The sequence below is a fragment of the Pogonomyrmex barbatus genome, unplaced genomic scaffold (assembly GCF_055798465.1).
Source record: "Pogonomyrmex barbatus isolate J1 unplaced genomic scaffold, ASM5579846v1 scaffold1, whole genome shotgun sequence".
NCBI lineage: Eukaryota > Metazoa > Arthropoda > Insecta > Hymenoptera > Formicidae > Pogonomyrmex > Pogonomyrmex barbatus.
Genome location: NW_028297098.1, coordinates 12,254,853 through 12,270,708, shown reverse-complemented (window position 1 = coordinate 12,270,708; position 15,856 = coordinate 12,254,853). Strand labels below are relative to the sequence as shown.

Below are 15,856 nucleotides of genomic sequence, written 5' to 3'. Positions count from 1 at the left end.
GCCGCAGAGCGCTCGCCAGTGTCTCGGTCTTGGCGAGTTACTCGGGGGGGCTCAGGCCGAGTCTACCGAGATTGTGTCTACCGGCGCGGGTAACCCGAAAGCGAGTGTGGCGAGGATTAAAGTCGCGGGCCGTTTCCCGGCATGCGAGACCGTCTCGCTGCTGTCTGAAGGCCGTACAGGAACGCACGAGGGTCGGAGCGCGAACGATAAGAAAAGTTTCACGGCCGCGGATCTAGAGGAGGCCGACGACGACGACAACGACGACGACGACGAGGACGACGACGAGGACCAGAATCAGGACCAGGACGACGACGACAACGACGAGGACGAGGACGAGGGTAACGGTGACGGCGACGGCGACGGCGAAAAGGAAATAAAGGAGGAGACGACACAGCGGGAACGGCAGCGAAAGGAAGAGGAAAAAAAGAGGCGGTGGAGAAAGAAGAGGAAGAGGAGGTGGACGTATCGTCGTCGCGCGGCAGACGTAGGAAGAGCAGGAACGAGCCGACGAGACCGGGCGCCGCGCGCTCGCACGTTGCCGTGCCGCGCTTTATTCCATCGCGCCACACGCGCGTCGTGATCCGCATACGCGCGCGTGAACCATACACGCGCACGACATTATATATTTATATGCATACACGGTGACCCGCGCGCGGAGATAATACAGTGTAAATGGCGCTCTCGGCGCAGAACCAGTCGACGTCGTACGTGAACTTGTATTACTCGATCGTCCAGCGTGCGGCGACGCGCTACTTTAAGGAATACTACAACTCCGGTGAGTACTACCGCATAATGTATGCACGCACGCACGCACGCACGCACGCACGCACGCACGCACGCACGCACGCACGCACGCACGCACGCACGCACGCACGCACGCACGCACGCACGCACGCACGCACGCACGCACGCACGCACGCACGCACGCACGCACGCACGCACGCACGCACGCACGCACGCACGCATATATGCGTGCCACGCATACATACACATACGTACGTACACACGGATGTGCATCTCCGCAAAAAGCGTTTGCATCCGCGACGACGGATTCGCCGGCGAGCGCGGATAGCGCGCGTCCGGCTTTGTATTTTATCTCGCTGCGCTCCCCTTTGCGCGACCTCTCCCCTTCCCCTCCTCTCCCTCGCCGGTTTTTACTCGCTCGTCTCGTTCGCCGTCCCCCCGTCCCCTCCTTCCGCCCCCGCGAACTTTATCCCCCGTGTCTGCGACAGGCGCCGGTAGCCACCTGTGCGTCCAGCACGTTTCGGCAAAACCCGACGTCATCGCGACGTGCGCCGCGTCGTGTTCACGCAGTTTCGAATTTTCCCGCCGACCCTCCCCGTCTTGGCTTCCCCTTCTCCCCCGCGCTCGGCATGGTGCCGTCTCTCCGCACACATTCGCTCGAACTCCGACAATAATTTCGATGATCTCGCCCACCCCGATGACGATGAGGATGCAGAGAATTTTTTTATTTTTATATTACGTTCACGACTACGGATATGTGAGAGAGCGAGACGCATCTCGCCACGCGATTAATCTAAAGAATTGAAATTCGTTAAAACTGTTCTGCTCTTCTCTCTCGCCATATCTCATTTGTGTACCCTTTCTCTCTCTCTCTCTCTCTCTCTCTCTCTCTCTCTCTTTCTCTCTTTGATCTTCTGTCCCCTCCTCTTGCCCCCTACATGCTCGCGTGTGCACGTATGCATGCCGGGACAGTTACACGAGCGAATTATAACGCGCCGGTGACTACTACTGGCAGAAGTGTTCTTCCGATTACGATTAACAACGATAGTTGGACACGTGTCTCGTGCAAAATTCTTGTGTGTATGTGTGTGTATGTGTGTGTGTGTGTGTGCGCGCGCGCGCGCGCGCTGTGTGTGTATGTGTGTGTCTGCAGTTAAACCCAAAGCTCGATGAACAACGCAGTGCTTAATGCTGAGAGATCGAAAAAAGAAAGAAAGAGGAAGAGAGAGAGAGAGAGAGAGAGAGAGAGAAAGAGAGAGAAAAGTACATAGGGTGAGCCAGAAGTATCAAGAAAGAACAGAGGCTGCTGATGTCCGTCGATCATCGTCTTGTGTACGAAACTCCTTGCATAACGATCGACAGAAAGGGAAAAGTCGCGTGTTCGCGGTTGGTGCATAAAGCGAAAACAAGCGAGAGCGTGAGGGGTAGAGAGAGAAAGAGAGAGAAAGAGGGACTATTTACTACAAATCCCCCTCGTGAGCGCCGGCATCAGGGCAATATGATGTAGCAAAGCTATAAATCGGACGGAACGTCGAGATCGACGAAAACGCGGCAAGACAATCGTTCGAGATCCTGCGTGGCGCGCGTGAATAAAAAAGAAAAACCGCAAAAATCAGAAAACCAATTCGAGATAAACGCGAGACTAATAATTAAGCGATTCTACCATAACAGTAAGTTCCGCGCGCGGAAACTAATCATAAAATTGGATCTTAAAGTGATTAAATCTCTTTATTATGAAACACATTATTATAAGAGAAGGAGAATTTAATTAACGTTCTGGGCCAAAACGTACTCGCTGTATCGATGTCGATATAGAAGAAATGCAAAGAAAATGGCAGCATTGATTGTATAAACCACTCGATAAATTTAGCCGAACGTATATGGTATATACGTGGTGCTCTAATGGTAGAGCGATTTGAAAAAGAGAGAAAACCAGCAGATCGAGAGACGGAGAAAAATAATGGTAGATTGAACGCAATTATTCTCTTACATGTGTAATTGTGGTCATTGCGATATATAAATTAGACGGAAACCGATGATTAAATATGCCGATGAATACGCGTGTGATTTAAAGAAGAATGAGGAGACACGGCGTTGTTAGAGATGTAGCCTACTACACCGGTACGCATCATCGATCGAGTACTCGTAATAATTATTAAAGCGCGTTATTAAGACTCTTAAAAATCTCTCAAAACGCTTAATCAGCTCTTTAAATAGTATACGCAGAAAAATATTCAGACGTAATACGTAAGAGAATTCTTTTAAAAGACTTGATGTAATGGTACGGTAAATAAGACGAAAACAACTCTGTAATAAAGCCGTAACGGCATCCCGTATGCATCGTGTGTTGGTATTTATGATTATACTAATTATTTGCAACATTGTCCGGTGCGGTGACGATGGCTGTACATCGATCGTCATTCTCGTTATCGATCCATTAAATCTCTCAATTAAATATAAAATTAAATTAATCTGTTACCGACGTGAGTGCAAGCTGCGTTTTTCAGCAATTAAACGTTTCGGCGAATTAACGTAACGTGGTAACGGGCCATTTGTTCGATTTCGCGATTTGTTTCGAGGTAAAACGTATTGGTCGAATTTATATAATGACGAAATGTCGTAACGAGAACGCATGCGAGCGGAGCATTCCTCCTCTCACAAGCGTGGCCCGAGAGGGGCACGGACATATTGGGAGAGCAGGGAATTACGTGATGATACGCAAGAGACGTAATCACGTAATATCTACCGCGCCGTTTGGGTCATCTAATCGGTCCCCGAATTATCGTGGCGAGCGAGAAGTGACGAAACGCGCGGAGCGATAACGCTCCTCCTCGGGCCACCCTCGTTCGACGATCCACACTATGACTTTCTCGCAGATCCGCGTTCGAATCAATCTGAAAGAGGAGATAATTCGATTGTCGTTTCGTCCTCCGATTTACGGCGGCGGTAATTCAACGGCAAGGTAACGTACGAGAGAGACTCGCGCCAAACTCTCCCCAAACTCTCTCGTTACTCACCGATTCGTCGTTCCAAGTCCCTTGGAATTGACTTTCTTCTCAGCGGGAGAAGAACTCGATGCGACGCGACGTGACGCGGCTCTCTTACTAACTTTTTAATATTCAACTTTAAATATCTTCAAGGTACTAATCCCCGAATTAAAACTTCCGTTCAAGTTTCACTTGGAAAAGTAAAACCCGTTGTTCAAATTTATCGTTAAAAATTTCTCCTATCGCACTCGATTCACTGCGATTATTAATAACGCGTTACTTGCTACCGTGGGGTGTACGGTGCCTCTTCAAAAATCGGTCTTGAAAAATCACGAGCAACCGCCACGGATAACTCGACGAGAAGCTCGACGAGCTTTCCGAGCGCGCGTAACGAACTGTCTTTCGAATCGTTCTTCCTTTTGAAAAAAAAAAAAAGCAAAAATCACATTCCTCTGTATCGAAACCGTATCGGTGAGAGATACGTTTTATTTATTTGGAGCGGGTCGGCAATGAAAACCCGTCGAGATCGCGGCTGGCGCGCGACTCCGCACCAATCGAGGCGCGCTGCCTGGTCAAGGTGAGCGTCGTCGGCCGAGGACTCTCGTGATCGTGCTCTTTGTGACCGAGAAATACAACGCCGGCAATCGTGAGCGCCGGCGAGTGCGTCTCGCGCAGCCTGCGGCGGCCGACTCCAGCCGAGGGCGAATGACAACGGAGGAAGGTCGATGACGGAAACAACCGCGCGCCTCGTCTGAATCGCCGCGTGGCGCCGACGAGTGGGACCGAGAAGATCTCTCCTCTCCGATCGAGTTTTTTTACCACGGCCGATGCGACTCGCGCCTATTTGCTATTTCCCGTTTACGTTGTAGTCGCGAAGGTGTGAAGATTTAATTGTCGCCAGGGTAAAGGCGCTCGGTACGGATTCGAGAAAACATCGCGTCGAGTCGCGAAGGGTTAATTCGATTTCCGCGAATTTCCAGTCGATAAAAATCGCTTTCGTAAATACGTCCCGTCCGAAAGACGTATTGCCGCTAACGGCGACGATTTTGAAACACGGCGAGGGGCTCCGGCGCGGTTATATTTGTGACGGAGAAATATAGACTCTTAGCGCGCATTGCTGGAAAGAGACGGATCGCCTATTTAGATATGCCACTCCGATAAGAATGCTGGTGAAAATTTAGTACGTGTCGGGCTGCATGCGTCAAATCGCGCTTTATACCATTTTCAACCATCAGTGCACACAAAACTCTCTTTAATTTATCGCGTTCAAATTATAATTAATTTATCAGCCGCCCGCTCGGAGCGCTCCGCTTTCGAATCATAATTTCCAGATTTTTTTTCCTCGAGAACGTGAATATTTTATGACAACGGTAAAAACGATACGTTACGATACGATACATTTAGGTACCGCGGATTGAAACCGTTAGATCGATAATAACGTTCAGCGTAAATAAATCGCATCGTTAATGCGGGGAGCTCACGGTGGTGGTATATAAATCGCGATACGTTCGCCGCGTTGCGCCGCGCCGATAATAATTGTTATATTGTCTTGACGATCGCGTGAATATCTTAATCGCGCGATATACCCGGGTACTCGCGTTAAAGCGAACGATCGTAATCGCAAACTATCGTTATATTCGCGGCGTTTACGCGGCGTGGTTTACGTCGAGAAAATCAGTGTACTCGCACAATTAAACGACCCGTAAAACAGTCATCAAAGCGTGGCGCGGAATACTCGCGAGTGCGCGGCTGTGATTATTTCCATTATTATTATTATTATTATTATTATTATGTAAACGCATATTTAAGCGCATCTCTCGCTCGCGCGCGCGTTAGATGCTCTCCCATTCAAGTGCAATTGTCTTGAAGAATACCGGGATATTTTTAGAATTCGTGTCGTGTCATTGTTTTCTTCGGAAATAACGTGTTATTATAGGTGGATATTGTCACTTTCAGCGTGTCAAGTGTAATCCCACGGAGTCTAGCATTATACGCAGTTACGGCGACATAATGCATCCTCAGGATTTCTCTCGAACGGGTTTTGCATAAAGTGCAAGTTGTAAATATTTGTGCGTATCCGCGTAAGCCAAAGTCACGTTTTAGCCGGGAATTAGTGTCAGGGCGGGTTCAACCTTGACTCGAATTCCACCAAAGGCGGTCGACATCGCTACGAGAAGTGGGAATTGCGAAAAATATTAATCGCGAAATTATTTCTCTTTTCTTCCTTTTCTTATTTCCGTTCCAAAGTTTCTCCGCAAGTTTCTTTCCGTCAAGCGCGTTCGGTCAGAGATGATTATGACATAAGGTGTAATGTTTGAAATATTGCTCGTGCGATACGATAGAAGATATGCTTTTCGAACGTTATACACGCAAAGGGGTGCTGATAGCACTCTTTTTTTCTTAACCTAATCTCGGGATTTCTAATCGTAACGCGTAATGTGAAATACCGCGTTGTGACGCGATACAAGAAATACGTTGTACAAAGATTGTAATTGTCTGCTGAAGACGGTCCGTAGCACTCCGACGAGTATGAGTCATTTTTATTGAATAGCGTGAAGAGAGAGAGAGAGAGAGAGAGAGAGAGAGAGAGAGAGAGAGAGAGAGAGAACGAAAGAAGAAAAGGAGGGAGAAGGGGGGAGAACGACGTCGCGCGCGCATTCGGAAAATAAACGCGTCGACGAGTTTATCGTTTGACTTCTGGCGATAAAAGAGCGATCATTGCTCCGTATCATTTGTAATATAAGAATTAATGCAAACGAACGAGCTCGCGTGTAGAAAATCCGCGATCGACCCGATTCAATTCACTTGCGGACGTGCAATAATTATGGACGCGTATACTTTATCGCCCAGCTTAACTTTGTAAATTACGTATTAATGCTGCAACATGACAAAAATGATTACGAGTTGCGATGTCTAGTCTGTAATTGCGTTAAAAAAACTTTACGTCAAAATGATATATGCGGCCGTAGAAATCGACTCGTGTGAATCTGTGAATGGCTCTACGATAATTACGAATGCTTATATTCCGCAGGCCGTGCTTTATAAATTATGCATAGATAGTTCACCTATTAAAAAAAAAAAAAAAAATGAAATCATATTTAATTCGTAACATCTGATTTCAATCTAGTTATTATTTCGATGGAAATAATAACTCTCCACTCGAATAATTTAATGTCGCGAGACAGCTCATGTCAATATATCGGAATTAAATACATAAATAGATAAATACAATTATAATATAATCAATTCATATGTTTTATCTCGGCTGTTCCGACTTCATAAATTATGCATTAATGTATAAAAAAAAATGCAGCGAGTTCGAGTCGCAACCTGTACGTCCTGGTATCACCGTGCGTTGTTTTACACAATTTTTTTTTTTTTTTTACTTAAGCAATTAATATCGCGCGAATACAACGGCGGTAAATAGAGTAATAAATAAATAAACTCGCGAACGCGAAATGTTTTTAATTGGCTCGTTATCAGATTCGATTACTAACTCGTTGCAACTCGGCGCGACAGGACACGTCGGTTTCACGCGCGCGCGTTTCGCGATATTTGCGCAAATCCGCGGTGGTCTTGGATGTGAAACGCGCGAATTGTTTTATAAGTCAGAAATAATATACTCCGCGAGTGCATTCGAGCATCCGTCAAAAATATCGCGGTAACAATAGCGAAAGAAAAAAAATATATCCGACGTTTCGACTTCGTCAATGCGTGCACTACACTCTCGAGCTAACAGCGGGCGTATTTCGTTTCTGTCTATTTTTCTGAAAACAAACATTCGATCTGACGAGCTGAATAACGCCAATGGAACACTAGGAAAGGACCACTCGTTTCTGGAGCACTCTTCGGAGCGCCATCGCGGAAAGTTATGTTTTTGTTGCGCCCGTTTCGTTTTTTGCCACCCCCCCCCCCCCCCTGCCCACATACGTCCGTCGCGCGAGGGAGGTCCCTTGAACGGGATTCGATAGGAATATGGGCCGCAGGTATTTCCTCTGACATTCGATAAATAGCGGCCGATGTTTGCTTTCGCAAATGAATGCCCACCACGTTCCTCCTCCTTCTCCTCCTCCTCTTCCTCTTCCTCTTCCTCCTCCTCAACCCCCCTCGCGCTTTTAACTCTTAACTCCGACCGCTACAGACGTTACCGTCAAGTTCTTCAAATGTAGAAATCGCATGATGCAAAAATATGAGGATTATATTTTGGGAGCGAGAAACTTACATGTAGACATTGACTGATAAGAGCTGACGTACGTGTATTATCGGAGGTAAAAGTCACGTTGCCTACTGATATTTTCGTGACACAATATCGCGTTTGATGGTTGCCGTAATGGCCAAGTCAAAATGCTTAGAACGGTCAATCACTGAGATATATCACGAGGAGACAAAAAACCAGCCGCTTCGTAATTTATATTCCCACGCAAAGTGCATATTGCCCCGTATCTTTTTTTTCTCTCTTTTATTGCGAAAAACGCGAAGAAAACGATGGCGCGAATATTACGTTCTCGCCGTTCTTGACCACAATTATCGCCCGTTCTTTCGCCCGCGCGGATCCATAAATTAGCGAATAATGCCGCTTCATTTAAAATAGCGTCGTGATGCATCGCACCGTCCCGTCGAGAATTTTACACACCGACGTGTGTAATATATTACATAATATGTAATGTGCAAGATGGTATCGAGATGTAGAACGCATTTTGTGTTACAACTTGAGAGATGTCGAACGGCTGAAAATTGCACACGCGCGTGCAGTGTTTTGCTTGCGTCACGAGAGAACAATACGTTAAAAATCTGAAAATCCTAAGGAGCGTTGGCACGAAAACAATTCGAGAAACTGAAAATCCGAGAGCACCGAGAGCGATTTGACGAGTGAAAAAAAACGCGAAACTTTTATATATGGTATTTGACGAGATGCACTTTGTCTTTATCTTTGCGGATTTGCACCAAGTTTCTGTCGGCCAGTGTAAAACTTGTCGATCTAACACTACAGATCGGGTTTTCTCCTTCGATATTTTCTTTTATTGTACGCATATCGCGCAGACAGCGCCTTCACTTTGAGCCCACAAAGTCGCTTTCACCTACTCAATTAAGTTCGCACTTTCGACCAACGACACTCTAGTTATTCCGCGATTTTGTCAGTACGAAGTGGCGAAGAAGGCCGACTTTTCTTTCTCGCTCTTCTCGTTTTTTTTTTTCGTTTGCCTAATTTACGGCGCCGTTAGAACTAGCCGGAAGCCAGTGCAATCCGCGTAAAAATAATCAGCTCGATCGCCAGTTTTGTTTCCTCTTCGTCATTACAACTCCGGCGATTGTTAACTCTAATTATCATTAATTTACGACGTGACGCAAAACGAGTCCAGACTCGTCGAAAACCTGCCTTTACGATTCCTCTTTCCTTTTTTCTCGATGTAATTTTACCGAACGCTTCGTCGACATTACGTACGAGTGTACGTAATGAGGCAAAAACCTCCAAAATTCCAAATTTTAATGTTGTTTTAAAAGGAGGAAAGATGAGCTATGTGTTTATTCGCGATAGAGTAGTGTCGCGACGATTGACGTATTCCAGACTTTTGTTTCCCGGCATAGGAGATTGACCCCATTGAAATTATACCGGTTTCGATCCCCCGTATCGCGATGCAAGTTTTTCGATTGTTTGCCCAGAATAGAACGCGATTCCCACCACTCGGGAATCGACGAGATCGACCTGGCGACTTAAATCTGCGAGCCGCCGTGCCAGGAAAAATCTTTAAAAATGCTGGCCCCGACGAAAAAAGCGCGCATGTGCAGCCACGAGCCATATCTCTCTCTCTCTCTCTCTCTCTCTCTCTCTCTCTCTCTCTCTCTCTCTCTCTCTCGCTCTCGCTCCTCTTTCCCGCCTCCTCCTATCGATGCGCTACGGTTCTCCCGGCTTCGCTTTATGCGTTTCTCGCAGCCAAAACAAATCGTAAAGACGCCCGGCGGAGTGCAATCCCATGCTTGTTACAGAAAAATCAATGATATCAGCATTGGTGACTTTTCTCAAACACAAAATGCCCCCCCCCCCATTTCACCGAGCGCCGTATTACGCGATAGACGAGGAATCTTACCTTTTTTTTTTTTTTCACGATGAATTTTCAGTACTTCGTTCGGCTAACTATTACCGATGCTTGCCGACTATCAAACGGCCTAAATAGTTTCTTCGATCGAGAGGAGTTCAATTTTATCAAAAGCTCCGTTTTCGAAATATCGACGAAGGAAGAGCAATAAAAGTCAGTTGTAGCTAGATTATCTGTGACTGGTTCTTATCGCTTTCTTTTTTTTTTTTTTTGCTTCTCGTTGATTCTACAAACATTCTCTCATGAGTCCAACACGCTCTACATCTCGAATAGAGTCTGCACAATCTTTCTATTTCAGCGTTCTTTATGTATCTCGTCGTTAACAACTACGCTATCCTCTCTTCTTTTATTGATAAGTACATCGTAATAATTTCTAACAGATTTCTTTTCGATTTTTGTTGATACAAGTGTTACACGTCTATATATGACCAAGTGTCTCTCTCTCTCGGTATCCTTAAACCAAAACTTGAAGAGATGAGACATCAATACCTCGAGAACTATTGACCGATGCGCATATACATATATTTGCTAGATTTTCGCGAACAAGAGTGTTTTTATCTCTATTATCTCGTTTTAGTTTTGACCGATGTGTGGAACGTGATTAGCAAATTGTAACACATGAGTGATTTGTCTCCTGGAAGCGCCAACCAGGAATTATTCGTGAGTCGTTGAAATAGTGTCTAGTGCTAGGCCTCTTCCTCTTATGGCTCACCCTATAAGAACTCGAGTGATAAACCGGTCGGAGCGAACAAAACGTCATTCAGCAGGGATTCCCCGACATACGTGCTCCCCGTTCTAACCGTCTGTATAATAATGCGACACCGTCGAACGAGCACTATTCCTATTCTCTCACTTGTCTCAGTTGTTTTTTACGGAATTTCAATGAAAAGTTTAATCTTATCGATCGAGTTCGAGCTGAATTTCTAATTTTTTTTTTTTTTTTTTTTGTTATCGTGTAATAATTGAATATTGACACATGTAACATGTACATTTTTAGTCGATTTCTATTAGCTGATTTTTCATTCGTTCATGATCTATAAATCATGATTGAAGCGACGTTTAAGTATTTGCGCTCTACTATCGGGCATTTGAAATCTCGAGCTTTGTGTGCTCGTTCGAGAGGTAACTCTCGTAGGTGAGGAAAATAAGAGAACAAAAGTAAGAGAACAACTCTCCGTAACACTCTTCAATGATATATCCATTTGTAAGTGTGTGACTCCCAAGAATGGCTCTCGACAGTATTTCTTTCAAGTGAACAGTAGCCGCTTGTCTTTATGTGATTTGTGAAACATAACGCGCATCAAAATCAACTCTGAGATCTTGACGATTGCTTAGTTGGTAAAGTTATAAGTGGATCGTGTCTCTCATTAAAGCTCGGTCGGGCTACGAGCAGAACTTGGAGTTCGTATCAACGCTTGCCAATGTTTATCCACGCGAATGCGAGGCAAATCGAAAGAACAATCTGGAGATTTCTTTAACACAATTTAGCGTTAAGCATAGCTCGTTCACTTCTTGAATGAACCCGACGTCAGAAGAGATTCTCATAACGGAAAAAGAAAACTAATTTTTTATCGTTGTTTCGTTCCCATTTCCTTTGTTAAGTTAACTCTCTTTCCGCGTGAATAATTACAGACCGAGTTATTATTACGATATTTATTACTTATCGTTACTTTATGTTATATGTATTATCGCCATTGCGATTGTCATTGCAATTAATTTTTTAAAAAAGTTATTTATTTTAATCACGGTTTCTCTCAATTCCTCGAGAACTGAATTTTAGAATAGATAAAAAAAAAAAAAAAAAAAAACAGCTTTCATTTTATTCGATTAATCAAATTGTTGGTGTCTCCGATGTTTTTATCCGAACTGTCAGCTTTCGTAAAGCGTACTCGCGTACTTACGAGAAGTTCTTGCGAGATTTCTTTTTGCGCGATATAGCTAATGACTTTCTGGGTGCGAAGGAAATTTGGACGATTGCTCCGGGATTCTGGATGTAATTAAGTGTTGCCGGACGGAGATTGAATTTAATGAGACGTAGCGCTGCCTTGGTAGCATAACTTTTGACGGATTTCTCAAAATAAGCCGGCTTTAGGGCAGATTAATGGATATATTGTAACAGCCCGTCATTATTCCACCATAATACAGGGATACAACGTATAATATACAAGTATAGTATGGATCACTGACATTGGCGCGTAAACATTTGCATGACTTTGCGATTGATGTTTCTGTAATATATTACTTGAATTCTTTTTCACTACCGAGAAAGTATTTGAAGAGACGTTTAGTAATGTATAGTACATTCGATTCAGGGAAACGGAAGGCGGTGCTTTGCACAAAACAAGATAGCACTGCATGGACACGCTAATTAAAAAATTCGCGCTAATCATTGGAATTCGCGAAATATTACGCAGAATTATATCAGTAATAATAACGATACTCTTCGGGCTGCGAATATCATGTTAACGTCACTTTTCGACCGACTGCCTTTCTCTCAACGGGATATTACAATGTTATCGCACCGGAGATTCTCGAAATAGTTAAATGCAATTATGTGACGGGATAAACTTGGAATTGCAATCAACTAACCTTGACGTGCTCAATGCACGTGAAGTATTATCTTATAACAAATAACGGTTATGTAACGAGTAAACGCGACATAACAAAAACGATTAGCAAAATACGATTAGCTAAGTACGATTGATTCACGTTCGAGATGTATCGAATCGCGACATAATTTTTTTTTGTCTTTGGCATGAATTTGTATATTGAGATTTGTTAATGGATATTTCCAAATTTTTTATTTGTCGTATAATATTAATCACCCACATACAACGTTTCGATTTATTTTGTATTCTTTTATACGTATCCATTTAAATTTGGTCTTATATCTTTCTGTCTTTGGTAAATTAGCATTTATTTCATCTTAAATCAATTTAACATAAAATGAACCATCATATTTTTGTGTGCATTTCCGATTGATATAAATTGATACAAATAGGATCTTGTAGACCGTGACTTGTTGCATATCCAGGCGATAAAACTTCCATTGGAATACTTTTCAAGAAGAAACAATATTGCATCAGATGAGTCATCCGACAAAGCAGAAGTAAAAATTGCTTTAAACGGACCGCGCAAAATGCAAAGTTGAGTGACGAACCCGAAATGGCAAATAAAAGAAAATGAAGGCTGATGTAATTAGTATGATAAGAGGAGGAATGCCTCGCGATATTGCGTAACATAAATTCTGTAATCGTAAAACGACTTAAGCCGTCTTATTCCTCGCTACGTAATTGCGCGCGATAATACCAATTGGGCGAGACACATGCCTTAAATAAGCGCTTAAATAGCGTAGCAAACTTTAATTAAAAACTTGGCGCGATATGATTACTTTCCTTTGCGTTTGCCTCTTATTTTCGGTTAATTATAATCGTATTCGCCTTTGTTATACGCCTATTTAAAAAAAAATTAACGAGTACAAAAAAGAGAATGAATTAGCACGAAGGCGCGATATGATTGTAAAAAGTTCCGTCTCGTTCGAACGTCCAAGGACATTATCCGTCAAGGATGCAGGAATCCAACGGATCGGTCACGTGATTTTCTACGGCGTCCGTACCTTTAACACCTTGTAAGTTATCAGCGCGATACGCAGTTCATAGATTCGACCTGCATAACAGCGGTTTAACTTGTGAAGCGTGAACCGGACGTGTCTGTCCATGCGTGACTAGGAACGTGGTCCGATCCGATATTCTAGAACGCGCGTTCTCAGATCGAAGATTCTAAAGATGCAAACTACATCTACGACTCGTGGCCCAGTTTCAACTAACACTATCCTTAACTGAAATCGGCCAAAGAACAAGTTTGTAAAATACAGTATTAACTATCTATTCAAGCGACATTCGTACCAGGCTGTACGCAGAATCCGAGAAATAAGCGTAATAATCGTAAAATCGATAAAATACAATGTATTATTGTATACGAGCGGCAAGTAGAGCGGAGGTATCTCTGTATTTTTTCTCTCACAATAATGCGCTGTTGTATCAGCACCCATCTAACCGCGTATTCTCTTCTGCATTATTTACTTGCAGATACTGGCGCGCCCTACGTATTGTACAAAGATAACATGGAGAGACCCCAGGGTCAGTGGGGCCCGGGGCCGGGATCTCTCCAGGACGGTGGATTGTACCCGCAGCAGCAACAACAGCAACAGCAGCAACAGGGTTCCTCCTCGTCGGGAAGTCCACAGCAGGCCTGTGGACCTCCGGTCGAGGGCGGCGAAAGCGGTCCCCCGCCCTCGTTAGCCTCGCCCGTGCCCTCACCATACCCCTCGGCGCCTCCCGAGCCTCAATCCTTGACTCCGCCGGACGATGACATACAGTCGAATCAGGCCACGTCCCAACAGCAACAACAGCAGCAGCAGCAACAACAACAAACGCAGCAGCAAGTCCAACAGCAACAGCAGCAGCAGCAGCAGCAGCAGCAGCAACAACAGCAGCAACAGCAGCAGCAAGTTCAACAGCAACCTCAACAACAACAGACGCAACAGCAAGATCACTCGCCGCAGCAACAATTGACTCCTCACGCAGAGGTGGATCGCAGCGATTGCTTCCCCGGCGCTGGAGAGCTGCAGCAATATCCGCAGCATTACTTCAAAGAGGCCCGGCCGCACCCCTCGCCGTCCGTACCGCCACATATGCTCACTCCTGGCGGTTTCTCCGCGCTGCACTATCTCAAGCAACCCGGGGTAATGCTGACGTCCCTCGGCCAAGGTGACGGCGGGCCCGGTCTGGACGCGCATCAGTACGCGAGCCCGGGCGCGCCGAACATGGCGACTGGACTGCCCGACATCGTGCAGCAAAGCGGCAAATCGTCCAAGGCCGGCAACAGCGATCTACGTCTGTTCAAGTGCTTGACCTGCGGCAAAGATTTTAAACAGAAGTCAACTCTGCTGCAGCACGAGCGGATCCACACAGACAGCCGGCCGTACGGGTGTCCGGAGTGCGGCAAGCGGTTCCGTCAGCAATCCCATCTCACGCAGCATCTGCGCATACATGCTAACGAGAAGCCGTACGCTTGCGTGTACTGCGAGCGTACGTTCCGGCAGCGTGCCATCCTCAACCAGCATCTGCGCATCCACTCGGGTGAGAAGCCATACCAATGTCCGGAGTGCGGAAAACACTTCCGTCAGAAGGCGATCCTGAATCAGCACGTCCGCACACACCAAGGCGAGCATTTCTCTCTGCCTCCCAGACTCCCCAGAGGGCGTCCACCACAACCAAACACTGACCCACCCACCGGTTCTCACTCATTACTATCGCAACCACCGTCGCCACCGTCACCATCGGCATCATCGCCATCGTCGTCATTATAATCATCACGTTCATTACCGCCGGCGGTACAATAATCCGCATACTAACGATTCATCTCGATTCTCACCTGTCCATCTGCACCAGTGGCGGATTTACGGCTCGAGAGATCAAAGAATTATAAATTCACAGGACGATGTGTGGGGTCTCGAAATAATCGGGGTAAATTCACCACTGGTCTATATCACCTATATCCCTCACCTGCCGGCACGCGATTTTATATATCAAAAGCTTCCGAAACTAACGACGACTCGCTAGAGAGCAAGTACCGATATCATCGGCCTCGTTTGAGCTAAGGCCAACCGGCGGGTAAGAACGGTTGAGCTGGACGCGAGAGCGCTGGTGAGCTGTGAGATGGAGCGGCATTTACCCTCCGGTACTGTGCGATCCAACTTGTCATCCATCTAATCCGACTGCCCTCTAATAACTCTAGTTCCTCGCGTGTTCCTCCGATAAAATCAACATTGGCCTGTCATGGATCAGTAACTATTTTTTCTAGCGTTTCTTTTTATTCATACACCTACTAATACTAATAACTTTCAATGGAAATCGCGATAAATTGGGTCACGGTAATTTTCCAAGCAGCACAGAAGTCCAAAAGACGTTGAGTGAATCAGGATACGTTTTAGATGTTTCTTGGACATTTGTCTGGATGTTTTTCATC

At 45.3% G+C, this 15,856-nt stretch overlaps 1 protein-coding gene across 2 annotated transcripts in view; it reads left to right on the top strand.

The window, feature by feature from the left end:
- Positions 1-21: 21 nt before the first annotated feature.
- LOC105425050 (uncharacterized) overlaps positions 22-15,856 on the top strand; it is a 43,601-nt gene continuing 27,766 nt past the window's right edge. The window contains exons 1-2 of one of the 2 annotated variants that reach the window (XM_089076761.1): positions 22-775; positions 13,915-14,967. In XM_089076761.1, coding sequence (XP_088932887.1) covers positions 673-775; positions 13,915-14,967 — 1,156 coding nt within the window. In that variant the 5' untranslated portion in view covers positions 22-672. Of the gene's footprint in view, positions 776-13,914; positions 15,052-15,856 lie in introns of both variants that reach the window. The other variant, XM_089076753.1, reaches the window with a different exon arrangement.